Source organism: Perognathus longimembris, chromosome 3 (assembly GCF_023159225.1).
Source record: "Perognathus longimembris pacificus isolate PPM17 chromosome 3, ASM2315922v1, whole genome shotgun sequence".
In the NCBI taxonomy this organism is placed as follows: Eukaryota; Metazoa; Chordata; class Mammalia; order Rodentia; family Heteromyidae; genus Perognathus; species Perognathus longimembris.
Window position 1 is genome coordinate 22,342,565 of NC_063163.1, and position 18,458 is coordinate 22,361,022.

An 18,458-nucleotide genomic window follows, 5' to 3' on the forward strand; every position below is an offset into this window, starting at 1 on the left:
ATGAGAATGAACCTCAACCATTACTTATATACACAGAAATTAACATCAGACTTTAGGCTTCTGCTGTAATTCCCTAAGGACTCTCCTTTTATTCTCCATGGCCCTTTGTTAAGGTTGGTAATATCCTATATCTTGTTTCATTATGGACACTCTTTTAAATGCCTCAGATCCTTTACTGAAAAGAATGCATAAAGCATGTTTTAACCCTGGCTCCAATGGCTCATGCCTAGAATCTTAGCTATTTAGGAGACAGATCTAAGGATTGTGATTCAAAGCCAGACAAGGCAGGAAAGTCCATGAGAATCTTCTCTCTTATTGATCAGCAAAAAGCCAGAAGTAGAGATGTGATTCAAATGGTAGAGTGTCAGTCTTGAGTGAGAAAAAAGAATGCAAGTAAGAAAGAAAAGCCCTGAGTTCATGCCCCAATACTAGTACCAGAAGAATGCCTTCACAGGTTTAGAATCAAGGCAGGATAAATGATCTGGTTGTCTAACTGCTGCATAAAATACAACAAAAAAAGTTAAAAAATAAACTGTTATCTTTAAAACAAACAGTAGAAATGGACAAAACTTTGAAAGGCTCTTCCAAATATTTATGTGAATTGTTTAATACATACGCAAGAAAATGCTGAGTATCATTTGTCCTGTGGAAAATGTCAAAAGAACTCCTAATGAATAAAATGCCACTAGGTAGCAAATCTAAAGTCTAACACACTGATGACAATACATGTTGGGACAATGTGGAGCAACTGGTATTTTCTGTTTTTGTTTTGTGCCTGTCCTGGGGCTTGGCACTGTCCCTGGGATTCTTTTTGTTCAAGCCTAGTGTTCTACCACTTCAGCCACAGCTCCACTTCCAGCTTTTCTGGTGATTAATTAGAGATAAGAGTCTCACCATCTTTCCTGCTCAAGCTCAAACCATGATCCTCAGATGTCAGCCTCCTGAGTTGCTAAGATTACAGGTGTGTGCCACCAGCTCTTATTTCAAAGTCAACATATGTCAATACATTTTACCCTGTTCAAACTAGCCAATCAGGAACAGAACCTGAGCTCAACCAATCTGAGCAAAGGGACAGGGTCTGCTGTGTTAGCAATAAACAGGGAACAGACTGCCTGCTGTATGCTTGCTTGCCAAATTTTTAGCTGTTGCCAGATTTTTAGCTGATGATGCAGAAGTAAATCTGGCTGGCTGAGACAATTCTTTATTTTCATTTCTATCATTGTGATCCCAATGGTTCTTGGAGACCATTTTTATCATAATCACAATGCCCAGAAAACCCAATCATTTTCCTCGGTCTTCCAGTCTCCATTCTGTGATCCATTTTATACATTACCTCCTTATCACATCTTTCTGAATTGATGCTTTTAGCCCTTGGGTCAAAAACAAATCCAAAAACCATGACAATTAAGTGTAAACTTCCTAACCAGGACATTCCAAGTACCACCCAAGCTCATCCCAACCTGTCACTTTGTTCTAGTGTGCCAAACTACAATAGAGATTCAAGCCTCAAGCTTGCACCACTAAAATATACCTCAGAAGTAATAAACAGTTGGGTGCTGGTGGTTCATATCTTTAATTTTTGCTACTTAGGTGGCTGAGACCTTGAGGATCAGGGTTCGAAGCCAGACCAAGCAAGAAAGTCCTTGAGACTCTTATCTCCAATTAAACACCAAAAAAAAGAGGAGCCATGTGGCTCAAGTTGTAAGAGTGCTGGCCTTGAGAACAAAAGCTCAGAGACACTGCCGGGGGCCCTGAATTCAAGCCCCAGGACTGGAACAAAATAAAAACAAAATAGACCTAGCCAGACATGATGGCATATGCCTGTAATCTCAGCATGTGGTCATGATTCAAGACTCTGTCTCCAAAAGAAAATAAAAGCCAAAGTGCTGCATAGTGACATGGTTAAAGTGGTTGAACATTTGCCTAACATGCACAAATCCCTGGGTTCAATCTCTGAGTATTCAAAAAAGAAAAGCACAAATCTTATGTCTAGCAACTTTACCATTTTAGACCTTAAGAGAACTCTAAAACATTTCATTTGAACCTCTTATCTCTATGCCCCTGAATATACTAGTCACTCAACTTTTCACTTTACAAGCAAATCCTATCCCACTTTAGGATATACACTTACATTGCAAGATATTTATTAAGTCTCACTCCAGTGTGTGGAATTATCACTCAGATGTGTCCCATTGATAAAATACAAGATCCCATGAAAAATACAAGATCCCACCCAACTCCAGACCTAATAGATTATAGCCTGCACCTGAACAAACCCCTCCCTACATACGAACATTGAAGTTTGAGAAGCATTTGTTTAAAACAGCCACTTAGTCTGGTTCACAACCTCAACTTACCACTCACAGCTATTAAAACAAACTACTCTATTAGTTCCAGAACTTTCTTTTTTTTTAATTTTTATTGTCAGACTGATATACAGAGCGGTTACAGTTTCATTTGTTAGGCATTGGATACATTTCTTGTACTGTTTGTTACCTCCTCCCTCATTCCTCCTCCCTCCCCCTTTCCCTTTCCCCCCATGTAGTTCCAGAACTTTCTTCATACCTGACCACCCTGAAGAAATTCATGTCCAATTGACACATTAACATATGTTTATTAAATCTCTTTCCTTTAAACATGGAAGGAGCACCAGATCTGAAGTCATGTGAGGGTTTTTACTTGCTAACAATTATTAAGCATGTGACCCTGAATGTATCGCTGAGCCTGGGGTTCCATACAATTCAGCCACCTATTTTATAAGCTGTTTGAAGATTACACTGGCTTAAAAAAAAAAAAGCCAGATGCTCTGGCTCACACCTGTAACCAAAGCTGCTTAGGAAGCTGAGATCTAAGGATCACATTTCAAAGCCAGCTCAGGCAGGAAAGCCTGTGAGACTCATTTACCCAACTAACCACCAAAAAGCCAAACGTGGAGCTGTAGTTCAAGTGGATGAACACTAGCCTTGAGCAAAAAAGTTCAGTCAGTATCCAGGTCCTGAGGTCAAGCTCCACAACCAACCAAAAAAATAAACAAAAAATGAAAACGTCCAAATATTCCAATCTACACGCGCTCAAAAACAGTTTTTCCTTTACTTATTCCATAACATTAAACCCAAGTAATTATTATCAAATCTAACCCACCTACTTGTTATTTTAAAAATAGTTTCTATCTATATTTTTCTGCTTTAGCCCTATCTTAGGCTATGAGTTTCATATGTCTATGTGTCACAAAGGGAAAGTTTAGTAAATATCTTTTTTCCTATTAGACACTGCCACTCATTTGGAACTTCAGAAGTAGTTTCTAAAGGCTTGGCAAGGGAAGTGATGACTCCACTATTGTAAATACTGGTAAAGGAATTCCTCAAGTGTTTGTGTGCTTGAGTCATTGCTTGGACTTTGCTTTTCTGAGTCAGTGACTGATCCCCTACTTTCTTGCTAGTAACCAGAGAGGCATTTCATCGTTCTAGAATTATATTGTGCTATTTATTGTTAGACTTGATGCTGGAGGCTCACCACCTGTTTGGAACCCTCCAGCAGCTACAAGGGTAGCAGCAGGACTTAGGGCGGTAGACTGTAATAATGTTCTCCTTGAATAAAACAGAATAGATAACATGGCAGTAACTTTTATGTGGATTGTAACTTGGTCTTTAGAATAAAGCTTCAAATTAGTAATCTTTAAAAGTTTGTGTAAACCAGGCACTGGTGGCTTACCAGTAATCCTACCTACTCAGAAGGCTAAGATGTGAGGACTATGGTTCAAAGTGAGTCCAAGGAGAAAAGTTCATGGGATTCTTATTTCCAATGAACTACTCCGAAAAAGCCAGAAGCGGTACTGTGGCTCAAGTGGTAGAGTGCTAGCCTTGAGCAAAAGAATCTCAGAGACAGAGCCCAAGCCCTGAGTTCCAGCCCAAAGAATTGAGGGTCTGGGTGTTATCCCTTACATTTTTTATTCAAGGCTGGCATTGTACTACTTCAACCACAGCTTTTTGTTGGTTAACTAGAGTTAAAAGTCTCACATAAGTTTACTTTTCTGTCCCAGTTGGCTTGGAACTACGATCCTCAGTTCTCAGCCTCCTGAGCAGCTATGATTATAGGTGTGGCCCCCTACGCACAGAAAAATTACTATTTTTTTAATTTAGTAAAGAAAGAATTAGTCTAAATAAAGTAGATTTATCAGTTCTATTTTTTTTTTTTTTTTTTTTTTGCCAGTCCTGGGCCTTGGACTCAGGGCCTGAGCACTGTCCCTGGCTTCTTCCCGCTCAAGGCTAGCACTCTGCCACTTGAGCCACAGCGCCGCTTCTGGCCGTTTTCTGTATATGTGGTGCTGGGGAATCGAACCTAGGGCCTCGTGTATCCAAGGCAGGCACTCTTGCCACTAGGCTATATCCCCAGCCCTATCAGTTCTATTTTTAAAGCCAAGTTTCACAAGAATGCTACAAAGGTCAAAGTGTAATGGTATGATCCTAAGCAATTTAGATTAGTAAAGTTTTACAATCTTCCACTTCTAACAAAAATGTTCCATTATCATGAAAAGTACAATTGAGCATTCATAAATGTCAACTTAAATGCTATAAAACCTTTTAAGATATTTATATACACCTATCAATAAAATTCAAATAACTCTTACTTCTCCGGAGCTGGAGGATCCCACTTGCACTATAGCTCATTTGTTATAAAAATAAATGTGTGCACACTTAACATTCCTAAAATCGGGAAGTCATAGAAATCAATGACCTTATATTTGTAGGTATATACTAATATTGCCAATAAAGTTACTTAGCATGCAAAAGAAAAACCACTCCTAGGGATTGTAATGCAAAGCTATTTCAAATGAGTTCATAGCAAACATGCACATGAATCCATTTTGGTGAAAGCCAGCTAGGTTAAAAAGTAATTTGTGACAAGGTTTGCCACACAGCAGTAGAAAAACATAAGTGAATTTCTAAGACCATTTAAGTCTGCTTAGCCAGCACAGTAAAAGGGGAGATGTTTTGAGGCTAAGATACCAGGAATTAAAAGCCTCACTTGATTATTTACCCAAGGTCATCCAGCTAAGGAAGTTTGTCTTCTCTCTGCCTCATTTCACTTCAGGCATCTGAAGTAAAAGGAAATGCCTAGCTGGGCTGTTTCTAGTTTAGAAATAACTTATGTAACACACTTGACACTGCCTGATAGGTTTAGACATACGTGGATAAGAACTAATCCAATAATCATGATAGGAATATTTCTAAGATGTTCAGTGATTTCCTAATCTTCTGGTTATTTATCACTCCAAATTCAGTCTTGACTTCAAGCTGTTAATCATAATTCATTTCAGTACCCCTATTTCCAAAAGCACAACATAAGATTGCTTTTCTTCTAGTCTGCTGTTGGTTTTAAGACCAAAGTAGAAAAGGAAAAGGAATTCTTTCCCTCCCCACAGGGTTCAACGTCCTTTAATGGATATTAAATATTGACATGGTATGAGACAAATGGTCATAAGTGAGAAAACTCCTAGATACACTCACACACCTCCAAAATCCTTCAGCTCATGAGCACTGTGCTATGTCCGTATACTCTGGGAACACTTGTCTTCTGCTCTGACAACCCACAGTATAAATCAATGCATAGTAAGTTAGGTCTTTAGTAAATATTTTCTCCATCACTTTCTTATAAATAATAGGAAAAGGAAAACAGGAAATAGGGGAAGAAAGGATACTGAGCTCTAGTTCTCAACCAGCACTTGGTATGCTGTGGTCACATATTTCATGATAAAATCTCACCTATTTTCCAAGTACCTTTAGAGTGAAATGAATTCAGTATCCATGTTAACAAAATCTGGGGTCTTCAACCACAGAAGTCCTAAGCACTATAGACTAGAGGTACAATGGACATTAAGGATATGGTCTCTGTTTATCTTTATTTCATGTTTTGGTCTCTGAAAAAAAATTAAGAAAGCAAGGGAGGTGGGGTAAGGGGCTGGGGGAGGAAAGGAAGGAGAAAAACTAGGAGGGGGGATAACTGGCATGACAAGAAATATATACGTAATCACTACCTTAAGTATGTAGTTTAACCTCTATGTACAGCATCCTGACAATAAAAAAAAAGAAAAATCTGGGGTGTTACCCTCAGAAATGTGTGTGTGTGTGTGTGTGTGTGCGCACATACTATTTTAATCAATCTATCAGTAAATACACTACTATATACAAACCTAAGCATGTAATAAACAATAGTTGCAATTTTCCTTCTGTCAAAACAAATCTAGTAACATGTTCAGCCAGATTGTTTACCCATATATACTGACTCCTTGGAAGACTATTTCTACATCTCAGTAAATTAAAAAGCAAAAGACATAAAATAACAAGGAAATATGGCATCCCTCAATATTAGTATAATGAAATAAGATACAGAAGTACATGAAAATATATAATATGTACTTGAAGTTTTACTTATGGATTTTACCCCCAACTTGCTCTTAGCACATAGAATAAACCCTTGTTGAATTGAGAAAGTCAATAAAACAGAGCTTAAATTAAAGCAGGTGCTTCTCCAAAATGACTAAACCTCTACTCTTTTTTCAAACTTAAGAAAAATTGGTTTATTTGAATTGTGTTAATTCAAAGTATAGTTTTCATCTTCTTGTTGAAGGATTATATACCTATCAAAGCACGCTTATCAAATACAGTTAAGAATGATACTGTGGGGCTGGGAATATGGCTTAGCGGGAGAGTGCTTGCCTAGCATGCATGAAGCCCTGGGTTCAATTCCTCAGCACCACATAAGCAGAAAAAACTGTAAGTGGCACTTTGGCTCAAGAGGTAGAGCGCTAGCCTTGAGCAAAAGGAAGTGAGGGACAGTGCTCAGGCCCTGAGTCCACGCCCCAGGACTGGAGAAAGAAAGAAAGAAAAAGAAGAAGAAAGAAAGAAAGAAAGAAAGAAAGAAAGAAAGAAAGAAAGAAAGAAAGAAAGAAAGAAAGAAAGAAAGAAAGAAAGAAAGAAAGAAAGAAAGAAAGAAAGAAAGAAAGAAAGAAGAAAGAAAGAAAGAAAGAAAGAAAGAAAGAGAAAGAAAGAAAGAAAGAAAGAAAGAAAGAAAGAAAGAAAGAAAGAAAGAAAGAAAGAAAGAAAGAAAGAAAGAAAGAATTATACTGTGAGCTACTTAGATGTATGTGTCAATTAGGCCTCATTCCCTTGAAGGTTTTTCAGTGAATCCAGGGTCATGTTTTCTTAGGTTTACTGTGCATATTTGATCAGTGGCTTCTGAAGCAATACTATTAAGCTCTTTGGAAGATAAAATGATAACCTATAAACTGCCCCCAAGTTGAGAAGAGGTGTTCAGATAAAACATGTATCTCTGGATGACAAGCTAAAAACATGAGCAATCTATGCCTCTCAGAATGGCAGTTCAACAGGACAGAAATTGTTTTGGGGTACCCTAAAGCAAAACTGTTCCATTAGCTTAAGCTCTCAGGAACAATATCCAATACACATATTTTATCCCTAATTATTCTATACCTAACCATTTTTTTTTTTTTTTTTTGGCCAGTCCTGGGCCTTGGACTCAGGGCCTGAGCACTGTCCCTGGCTTCTTCCCGCTCAAGGCTAGCACTCTGCCACTTGAGCCACAGCGCCGCTTCTGGCCGTTTTCTGTATATGTGGTGCTGGGGAATCGAACCTAGGGCCTCGTGTATTCGAGGCAGGCACTCTTGCCACTAGGCTATATCCCCAGCCCTATACCTAACCATTTGATCGTTAGGCCCTACTTTTTAAAAGGAGAACAAAAAAAAAAAAAATCAAGTTATATATGTAGAAATACCCTTCTCTTTTTTTTTTACTTTCTCAATCTATAAGTAAAATTGAACTATTTAATAAGCATGCCTTTTCATCTCAAAAAAAAAAAATGCCTGTTGCTACTTACAAGTTTTTAATGCCTAGGATTAAAACCACATAGTATAGACATTAGATTCAAAACTTTTAATGCTGTTAGTACATATGGCTGCCTTTTGAGGAAAAGGTGTGCGATGTCCAGAGAAGCTAAGTTTTTCCTCAGTAGTAAATATAGCAATAAACACAAATACCTATCCCAAAAAGAATGAAACTATAAGCCCTGCAACAAAAAGAGATAACAAATTCTGATCTCATCTAGCTAAAGAATCATATCTTTGTGATCACAATGACACTTTTCAAATCAATGAAAAATAAAAGAGGAAATAAAAGTAAACCCAGAAACAGCACAAAAGCATTTAGATTTCAATATGCAGCCCACTGTATCACACCAATTTGTGAAAGTGCATTTTGGTTTGCTCTTTTGGAAAATATAGAATTAAAATTAGTTAAATACAAAATACTTAAAAACCTAAATATTTAAATTTATCAAAAAAATACAAGAAAAATAAGCCTAAGAACACTAAATTAATTCTGCATTCTACATATACAGCAGCAAGAATAAATCACTTTACTCTCTGTTCTCTAGGTTTGCTAGATTAAACTGCAATAGGCTAACTAAGTGTAAATTGTGTTTAAGAACACTGAACTGTTCTTAAAATTATATGCATGAGCTAGTGGCTCATGCTTATAATTCTAATTACTCAGGAGGCTGAGATCTGAGGATCCCAGTTCAAAGCACCCCAGGCAAAAAAGTCAAAGCCACTCTTATTTCCAATTAATCACCAGAAAGCCAGAAGTAGAACTATGGGTAAAGTGGTAGAGCCTTGCCTTGAGTGAAAAAGCTAAGGGACAGCACTTACGACCTGAGTTCACACCCTTCGTAATGTCACACACGTACATCCATGCACACACACACACACACACACATACACAAATCTGTTTCAATAGCATCTCTCAGTATATAAATGGGATGTCTTAAATGACAAAAATTCTGAAAAGTTAACACCTATGTCTCATTATCACAGCTTAAGTAGCCAGGAGTGATTTTCTTCTTCCATTCCCCCCTATACATACAGACACCTTCATAAAATAAAAACAAGCCAAATTATGAAAATGTTTGCTGAGAACTTACTGTATATCAGATACTCAACACTTGGCATGTGTGACTTCATTGAATCACAATATTCTTTAAAGGAAGGGGTAATTACTCCAAGGGGTAGTGTTTGCTAAATTTCAAACAAATAGCAATTGCATCATCTTATTTACTAATCTTTTCCCAGGGATCAGCAGATATCTTGACACACAGCAAGTAATTAATTACTTTTGGCCATAATATTAAATTTACAAAGAAGTCATTCCATCACAGGAAGGAAGAGGAACCTAAGGTCATTCAGCCACCAACAGATACAGAATGGGGGTAAGTCCAATTCAGAGAACACCAAATCTCTACTGTAGTGCAAGATGCTTCTGCCACATCTCTTTTGACTTTCTTCCTCCATTCTAGGGAGAATGAGTGAAGCACCCTGGGGCTAGTACAAACAGTTCAAATGAACTGCTGAGGAAGCACCAAGTTTGTGTTAACATTCTTCAAATGGTTTTAATCTATGACAAAGTCAAAGTCAATATGACTGGGGTTGGGGGTCCACTTTGGTGTTTAATGCTAGAAAAAATTAAGAGGTACTAGGCAAGTATCTTGGCTTTGGAAGGAGTTTGTTTCACTATAAATTTGTTCTTTAAATAGTCTATTAAATAATATTAATGACTTCTTATAAGAAATTCCCCCCACTATATGGTCTTATTATTCAAAAATTCTATTCCATAGCTTTGACAAGATATCAACTTCTGTATAACAACTATATTTTCCATCTAGAAGTATCTGTGTACTGATCCTGGGACTTGAACTCATGGTCTAGGAGCTGTCCCTGAGTTTTAGTGCTCAAGGCGAGTGCTCTACCACTTGAGCCTTAGCTCCACTTTTAGCTTTTTCATTGGTTAACTGGAGGTAAGAGTCTGTAAACTTTCCTGTCCCAGCTGGCTTCAAACTATGGTCCTCAGATCTCAGCTTCTTGAGTAGCAAGGATTTTAGGCACGAGTCACCAGCACCTGGCGTCCATCCAGAAATCTTAAGCATACATTCTAGATTTATTTTACAAGCTATCTATGTATGGCCCTACCATCATGAACCCAATCTCATCTGAAGATGAAAAATTATGTGAAGACAGAGGAATGTTTCCCATACTTCATGTAATATATGTATATAAATATCCCTCAGCTGTCAGCAAAACAAATTTGTCTTTATCAGTTATACATCAACGTAAGAATTTTTTTGGGCCAGTCCTGGGGCTTGAACTCAGGGCCTGACCACTGTCCCTGGATTTTGCGCAAGGCTAGAACTCTACCATTTGAGCCACAGTGCCACTTCTGGCTTTTTCTATATACGTGATGCTGAGGAATCAAACCCGGAGCTTCTTGTATGCAAGGCAAGAACTCTGCCACGAAGCCATATTCCCAGGCCCTAAGACTTCATTTTAATTTCAACCAATTGCTTTAAACAGTTCAAAGTTCTTATTTTACTTTATTACTCACTCACTGTGAGGAAACAAATACCTCTCTCTGAAACTGTACAAGTTTCAGATTGTGTTGTAACAATATGCCATATCATTATTCTGGTATGATAAGTGAAAGGCAATTGAAACCAGAAGTTCAATGATGCTTTGCCAGATATGCTTTGCATTGAATGGTGAAAATATGGAAATGAAGACTCCACAATGAAAAAACAAACACATGTACGTGTATACACACACACACACACACACACACACACACACACACACACACAGCTTTAAAATCCTACCTTCATAGCTTGGATTTAAAATATTCCCAAAGTCCTCATAATTAAAATTCAATCTTCAAATCAACATTTGTACCAAGCTACCAAGAAGATCTAAGGAATAATATACATTCCTGCCTTCAACTAGTTCCAAGACTCAGGGAGAGTTTACATGTAAATAAAACAAGACATGCTTTGAATGCCCAGATGAAAAACCCTATATCAGGCTGGCGTGATAGCACATGCCTATAATCCCAGCTAGTAAGGAGACATAAGTAGGAGAATCCTGGTTCAAAGCAGGTTCAGAGGGAAAAACAGAGTAACACACTATCAGAGAAATAACTGAAACAAAAAAGTAGAGTGACTCCAAGTTCAACCCCTAATTCTTCCACACACAAACAAAAGCCAGCACTTTTAATTAGACATTTTCCTGATTAAAATATTAAAATGGTTGTACATCTCTCTCTTCCCAGAGATCCTATAAATGTGATTTATTTTTTGCCAGTGGTGAGGTTTGAATTCAGGAATTGGGCATTGTCCTTGAGCTTCTTTTGCTCAAGGCTAGCACTCTACCACTTGAGCCACAGCCCCATTTCTGGCTTTTTTTGTTTATGTGATACTGAGGAATCAAACCTAGGGTTTCATGCATGCTAGGCAAGCACTCTACCACTAAGCCATATTCCCAGTCCCTGTGAATGTATTTTTCTATAACCTATTTCCACCTTTGAGTCTATGAAGACATCTTCCCACCCACATGAACAGGGGCTGGTCACTGCTTTCTGTGGATTTATACAATAACCCTGCCGCATAGGAACGGGCAAATCAGTGCTTTTTTTAATGACAAAAAAGGGAATAACTCCTCTAAAACCAAACTTTTCTCTTTCTAATTAAGCATTATTTTCTACTCTGTAGCTTTAGAAATAGATTCAGGTATACACACTCCCAACACTTCTACCCAGATACAAAATGATCAATTCAATTAGGCCAAAATAGAACAAGAAACTCAGAGGGGAGGAAGAGTGCTTAATACTTCTAGCTACTGATGAAACTCGTGTCAAAAAACAGCTGACAGGACTACAGATCTGTCAGCACATGTAATGTTTAAAGTTGGAGTCATTAGGTACAGACAGTCATTTGAAAAACAGATGAATCTTTCTCTTTAACCCTCTGAAGGGCCTTGTTTTAAAACAAACGGTATAGGATTTGGGTGGGGGGGGACCCACAAATTTCCACCCTCTCCAGGACTGACTCTAGTCAATCACAAATTCGATTCTCCAGCAAGGGAGGAAGGGAGGCTCTTAGAGTAGGATGACAGGTGAGGTTCCTTGTAAAGATAAAGGCCCTGGCCTCCCTTATTGGGAATAATTAGTACAGGTTTAGGCAAGCCATAGCAGAGCATCACAAGGCCCAATAGCTATACCCTTATGAACACATAAGATGATGCCAAGTTAAATGAACTCCATGTTATGGAAACAATTGTTATATCACAGTTGTAACTACTTTCAACGTCCTATGTGTATGTGTAGTTTCTATTATTGATGATGTTCTTGTATCACCTTCCTGTGGTTGTACCTACACTATCTCTGTAATCTTATCTGAGTATATTGGAAACCGTGATTACTGGTATTGGAAGTAGGAAATTCAAAGGGAATACCAAATTTGAGAGACACAGGGTAAAAAAAGAGAAACAACTACAAAAGCAATACTTGCAAAACTGTTTGGTGTAAGTGAACTGAACACCTTGGGGGGGAGGGAAAGGAGGGAGGGAGGGGGGCATGAGGGACAAGGTAACAAACAGTACAAGAAATGTATCCAATGCCTAACGTATGAAACTGTAACCTCTCTGTACATCAGTTTGATAATAAAAATTTGAAAAAAAAAAAAAAAAAGATAAAGGCCCTGGGAAGACCCAGTATGAAAAATCACCCAGCAAGCCAAGGCAGAGTCCATGCTAGTGGCTTTGTGGGTTTAAGAAAATGCAGGACTCAGGAAGGAGAATTGGCATCCAGAACACCTGGATATCTGAGAAATCGATTAAGAACTAGAAATGGAGAAAAACAGATACAAATCAAACTTCAGTTCTGCTCTGGCTAATGTTAGCATTCAATGTGTTTCATAGTTTCCAAACTTTCTCAGCTCTGCAACTGAATTTCTTACATAGTCTAAAGTTTGAACATGCAGAGCATTTAGAAACCTGACCATATATTTCTGCTGCTGACCTGAAACAGACCCTCAGGCTTCCAGAAGAAGTAATGTCCCCTTCCTAGTAAATCCCTAATCACAACACATGACTGCAAGTACACAGAGATAAGTGCACAGACCCAGGAGCTCCCCTTTTTCCCTCTTCTAATAAGGTGTCCTCTTCTAAAAATATTAACATCAGCAGTGGGACTCACCATGGAAAGGTATCATGATGCTTGTTTAAAAAATGCAATGAAGATATTGAAATAGTCATTTGAAAGACACTTGGGGAAAAAAGATGTAGAATCAGGTTGTAAACCGAAAATGATGAAAATTAAAGAACTCAAAATAATATTTTTTACTTATTAAAATAACTTAATTTCTGACACGTACACATACCTCCAGCTCAATTTGGCAGACTGTTTAAACAGGATACCATCTGGGAACCTAACTGCTGAGAAATGAGTTTACAGTATTGCCAGAAAATCAAGTGCCCTTTTGAAGCTTTAAAGAACAGTTACACCCTTAATGTATCATTTTGAGTCTCCTCTGTTTTCACGATGGAAAGATGCTAACATTAATTTTTACTTGCAACTACATTCCTTTCACAGCTAGCATGTGTAAAACTAATGATCCTTGATTTCTGCTTCAATACATGGAAAGAAAAAGAACCAGAAAAAGAATCAATATCTATTCAAATGCTACATTTTAAACTAAAAACATCAATATCCTAAATAATAAAGGAATAAACCTACATTATAAAATAATTTCTTTGCATGATTGAAATACTGTATCCAAAAGCATTGCCACCCTATAATTATATCATGAACAGAATGTATCTGAAGAAGTGCTAAAAAACTAGATGAAAATGGTAAGGGGGTGGAAAGAAGAAACATGTTTACAATCTGTTCAGAATTTTCAACTAAAATTTTTTTATAAGAACTAGTTAGAAGAATGGCTTAAATATAAAAGAAAATCTTTCCTATTGAGCCCCACTTTTCTGCTAATGCCAAGTCCTCTAACACATAGCCTCGAGGCTACCTGTTAAGTTACTTTAATTCTGCATGACCAGAGGTCTCTACAAAGACCACAACATTTGCTGCAAAGGAATGGAGGGACTACCACTAATTATTCATGCCTAGCTACCCAGGAAGCTGAGATCTAAGGATCTCAGTTCAAAGCTAACCCAGGCAGGAAAATGCATAAGACTTTTATCTCTAATTAACTATCACCATAAGAAAAAAAAGGCCATGAGACTCTTATCTCTAACCAGTAAAAGGTAAAAGGTAGAGGTGTGGATCAAGTGGTAGAATGCCAGCAAAGAAATAATAGAACAATGTAGGCCCAGTGTTCAAGCCCTAGTACTCTTTCTCTCAAACACACAGATCATGACATTTGCTACCAGAACTCCTCAGTGAGCCGTGACATGGGTGCAGGGTCAATGTCCTTGTTCCCCAACAGCCTTTGTACAGAAGGGAAGCACAGACAGCTAGGCGTGACAGATACCACCTATTCTCTGGGAATGAAGCACGCCCAGTGCAATGTGAATACTTAATAAATGCTTATGATGATTGTGCAAGCTGAATTTCAGGGCTTCAAAATGGGTAAACCTCCATCTACCATTCACGTAAATTGCATCATACATTTCTGTATTTGCTCTTTAGGAAAAAAAAAAAAGGAGTAAAGATGAATTCTATCCATGAAGTAGGGATATCAGAAGTAAAAGAATACTGATTCATGAATAGCTAGAATACCAGGATGAATAGAGTCATCCAAACATACTTGGAAAAATTAAAACTATGACTTCTTGCCCTGGAAATAAACTTCAGTTAGAAAAGCACATCACAGGTATCTATGTGTAACTCCTGAAATATAAAGAATACTCAGATTCTGTTTCACTAGTGTCGAGTTGTGGAAAATTAAATTTTAGTCTCAAATTGCTAGAAAGTAGCTGTGGACAGGGTGTGGATTATTGAAATTATTCATTAGCAACAATTTGCTGATTCCTCGGCTCCTGCTACTCATTCTCAATACACCACTCTCCCAGGCTCCATTTGCCCACGATATATTTATCTCCTCCACCACCAATAAAAAGTGCCTTGGGTCCCCATCATAGATGGTACCAACTCTCCTGTCCCATTTATTCTCAGAATATCATAGCTACATTGAGCTTGCAAGAAGGCCAACAGGTGTATGGCCCTAGGTAGATAGAGGAGGGAAGCACCAGTGGCTCACACCTGCAGTCCCAGCTATTCAAGAAGCTGAGGTCTTAGTGGTTAAAACCAACCCGGGACTCTCATCTCGAATTAACTGCCAAAAAGCTGGAAGTGGAGCTGTAGCTCAAGAGGTAGAGTGATAGCTTTGAGCACAAAAGCTCAGGGACAGCACCTAAGCCCTGAATTCAAGCCCCAGGACTGACATACACACATGCACACACATACATACATACATACATACATACATACACACACACATATACACACACACATACACACACGCATGCGCAATCAGGTGGTTTGCTATATTTCTGCTAAATCAAGCATACATATAACGAGCAAAATAATCACAAAATGCTTATTCATCCACATTCTCAAATTAATACAATGAGCTTCACTTAAATAAGCTAACACGGAAATGCAGTGTTATGATAGTAAATCTGAAGCTATGGTGGAACAATGAGTCAAACATCTTCCACAGTCAGTATCCTTCATGTCCAAGTGGCTATGTTGTTGGCAACGAAGGAAAATTAAGGAATTCTAAGTCTTTTCTAGAGTTTCTCAACAACACCACTTACTACTCTTTGGAGTAGGAAAATTCTTCATTGTAGGGTATTTCCTAGGCATTCATGAGTGTTTAGCATCACTCCTAATCCACTAGAGATGACTGTGCACCTCCATCCCAGCTAGAACAACCAAAAAGTGTCTCAGATGTTGTCAAAGCTGTCCAGGGAAGCTAAGACTACCTCAAACTGTGATCCACTGATCAAACCAGTACCAAGTCCTTTAATCTACAATAATGACAGAACAAGACTTTTGACCTGCAGTAGTCTCCATATTATATAACCAAAACTAAAAACTAACAAATGCATTCCTATTCAGTAAGCCATTATTTGCTTTCCTTTCCATCTGTTTCCTTTAGTAACAATCTGAGGGCATAAGCGTCCTGAAAAGTACTTGCCAGATTCCATCTGAAAGGCTCTGGTGCCCCCACTGAGGCTGAATCAAGGCCAGCCCTTTGTTCTTTGGCCCAACAAGACAGAATTATCAGGAGGAAAGTTCTTAAGTCAGAGTTCTCACTGAAGTATTCTCACTCACTCTGAGGACTGAGGCACACCTTGCTTTGAGAGACAAGGAGTTTCCACTGAAACAAGTTGTTCTGCATACTTCTTATTAAGGTTGAAGCTACGTAACCTCCCAGTTTCACTTTGACAGTAAATTAATTTCACTGAAGGCTGGGGCCAGATACTGATTTTCCTTAACTGTTTTATACACAACAGCTCCTGAAAGAGGCCCCAGGCTATCTTTGCACACTGCACCCTTGAAATTAATAGTCAACAAACATGGTTCACCTGGTCTATAGCTTTGTCAAATAAAAGCTGCAGTTTCAAAAACAATTTGGTTTTAGAGGGAAGTACGTTCAAGCCCCATTAGAAATCATCAACTTAAGAAAAAAAGAAGACTTTCAAAGCCTACAGTTTCTTTGCCCAGATAGATCTCCTGAAATAAATACAATGATTACGAGAAACTAAGGACATGCACTCATTTCTTTTTCTTTCTTATGGATTTTAAGCAGAACTTCCCACACTGCAGAGCTTACCTACCTTTGAGCTCATCAGAATTATCATCCCTCTATCACTGCTATGGAATTAGAAAAGCATTCAACAGAAGTAGAAGCAGGTAACACGTTATGATTCTTAAAATATATACTTATTCTTAGACTTTTTAAATATTACCTAAGATTTTACATTTCACGATTAGAAAACAATGTATACTACCAAAACATATGTAGGTAGCTATTTTTCTTCATGAAAAAGACCATATTTAAGATCTTCTAGATAATTTTTAATAACTACTGAAACTATAGCATAAGGATATTGACCACATGATAAAAATCTTTTTTGAAAGTGGTAGATACTGACTATTCCATTTCCATTATCTCTGCAGTTAAAAATTATTTATTTCCTCACTTGGTAAAATGTTAATTAGGTTTAAGAGCCCTGATAAGGAAGTAGTCAGTCATTATTACAAAATTAAATAATTTTCCTGTCACATTTTACCTATAATAATACATTTTTCACTGACTTCCTGGAAGCCAATTGAATTTATCAGAAAACATTCTCCTAAGAGTTTTAAACCAGATTTCCTGATTCCATAAGCTCACAAGTAAACACTATTTTCCCCCTAAAGTTCAACAGTATACTTGTAAACTGTTTTTCTTTTTTAAAAAGAGCAACCACTAACTTGACAAGGTCATGGGCATAGCACGCAAGTTCTAGGCCACTTTTGCCTTCCAAATATCAACCACTATACATATGATCCTACTATTAACAATCATGTCTTCATTCCAAAAATAGTTTAACTATTTTGAAAGAATTATTTTATAAACTATAATAATATAATAATCATCTCTGAATTTGCTTTATAAGTATGAGTCTCTTCGCCATTAGCAACCAAACACAACTATGTTGGAAATTGTTAAACTGTAAATACCACTTTGGTTGGTACAGAGATTTGCAAAGACCATAACATGAGACTGATTGCAGACAGCTTCTCACTCACAGTCCCCAAGTCATTTGATTAAAACAGTCATCTATTTTGGAATGAGAACAGAGGAAGGCACTGAGAGGAAAGATTTTTCAGTAGTCACAAAAACTCTCTACAATTATTTTCACTTAAGCTCCCTGACCTAAGTTTAAAAATACACATATATATATATTTTTTTTAAAAAAAAACAGTAACACTTACTTGACAGTGACTCTATTTGATAAATCCTGTAGATCCCCAGGGTGGAAAAGCTGAGCTTCTTTCAGACCAATCTGTTCACAAGCTTTCAAAAAAACGTTTATATTATCCTGCAAAGAGAATTGGAAAGCGACTGCTTAGCCGAGCTGGCTCTCAGACAAAGGTTACAAATTTTTATGGTAGAACTTCCCAGCTTCAAAGTCCAATTGCAGTCCGCCAAAGAGGCAGCAAGGATACCAGTGCATATGTATATTGGCAAAAAACATAAATCCGTGAGTACATGTAGCCTTTCAGTCTTCCGGAGCATAAAAAGTCCTGCTACCTCATGCCCAAGCATACACTGCTTCTGTAATCCTTGTGATCCTGGGGCGTGTTAAACATTACCTGGTAGAGGACAAGCACCTAGCCACTAAGCAGCAATCTACACTTTGATGTCAGCTCTGCTCTGCAAACAAACGCCCTCTTCCCAGCTTCGCAGGCAAGCCTCACCTCTCTCCTCTTTAAAAATAACTCCAGCTACTGACACTCACCCACCCAGAAACTGTTGGCAAGGAAGAAATAAGAGGAGGAACATTCTGTTTCTATGATTACAAATTACAAGAACGAGTGTGGAATACCACACCT

The 18,458-nt window shown here is 37.9% G+C and overlaps 1 protein-coding gene and 1 long non-coding RNA gene across 6 annotated transcripts in view; both read right to left on the minus strand.

Moving 5' to 3' along the window:
* Positions 1 to 18,458, minus strand: part of Lmo7 (LIM domain 7) — a 178,446-nt gene that overhangs the window by 77,894 nt on the left and 82,094 nt on the right. For all 5 annotated transcript variants that reach the window (XM_048341230.1, XM_048341229.1, XM_048341232.1 and 2 more), the window contains exon 4: positions 17,838 to 17,944. In XM_048341230.1, the coding sequence (XP_048197187.1) occupies positions 17,838 to 17,944 (107 nt within the window). The remainder of the gene's footprint in view (positions 1 to 17,837; positions 17,945 to 18,458) is intronic.
* Positions 1,750 to 17,831, minus strand: LOC125348199. The gene is made up of 3 exons (XR_007210320.1): positions 15,371 to 17,831; positions 10,647 to 10,702; positions 1,750 to 1,770 (listed from the first exon to the last, which is right to left on the minus strand). It is a non-coding gene; the product is annotated as an uncharacterized LOC125348199 (long non-coding RNA).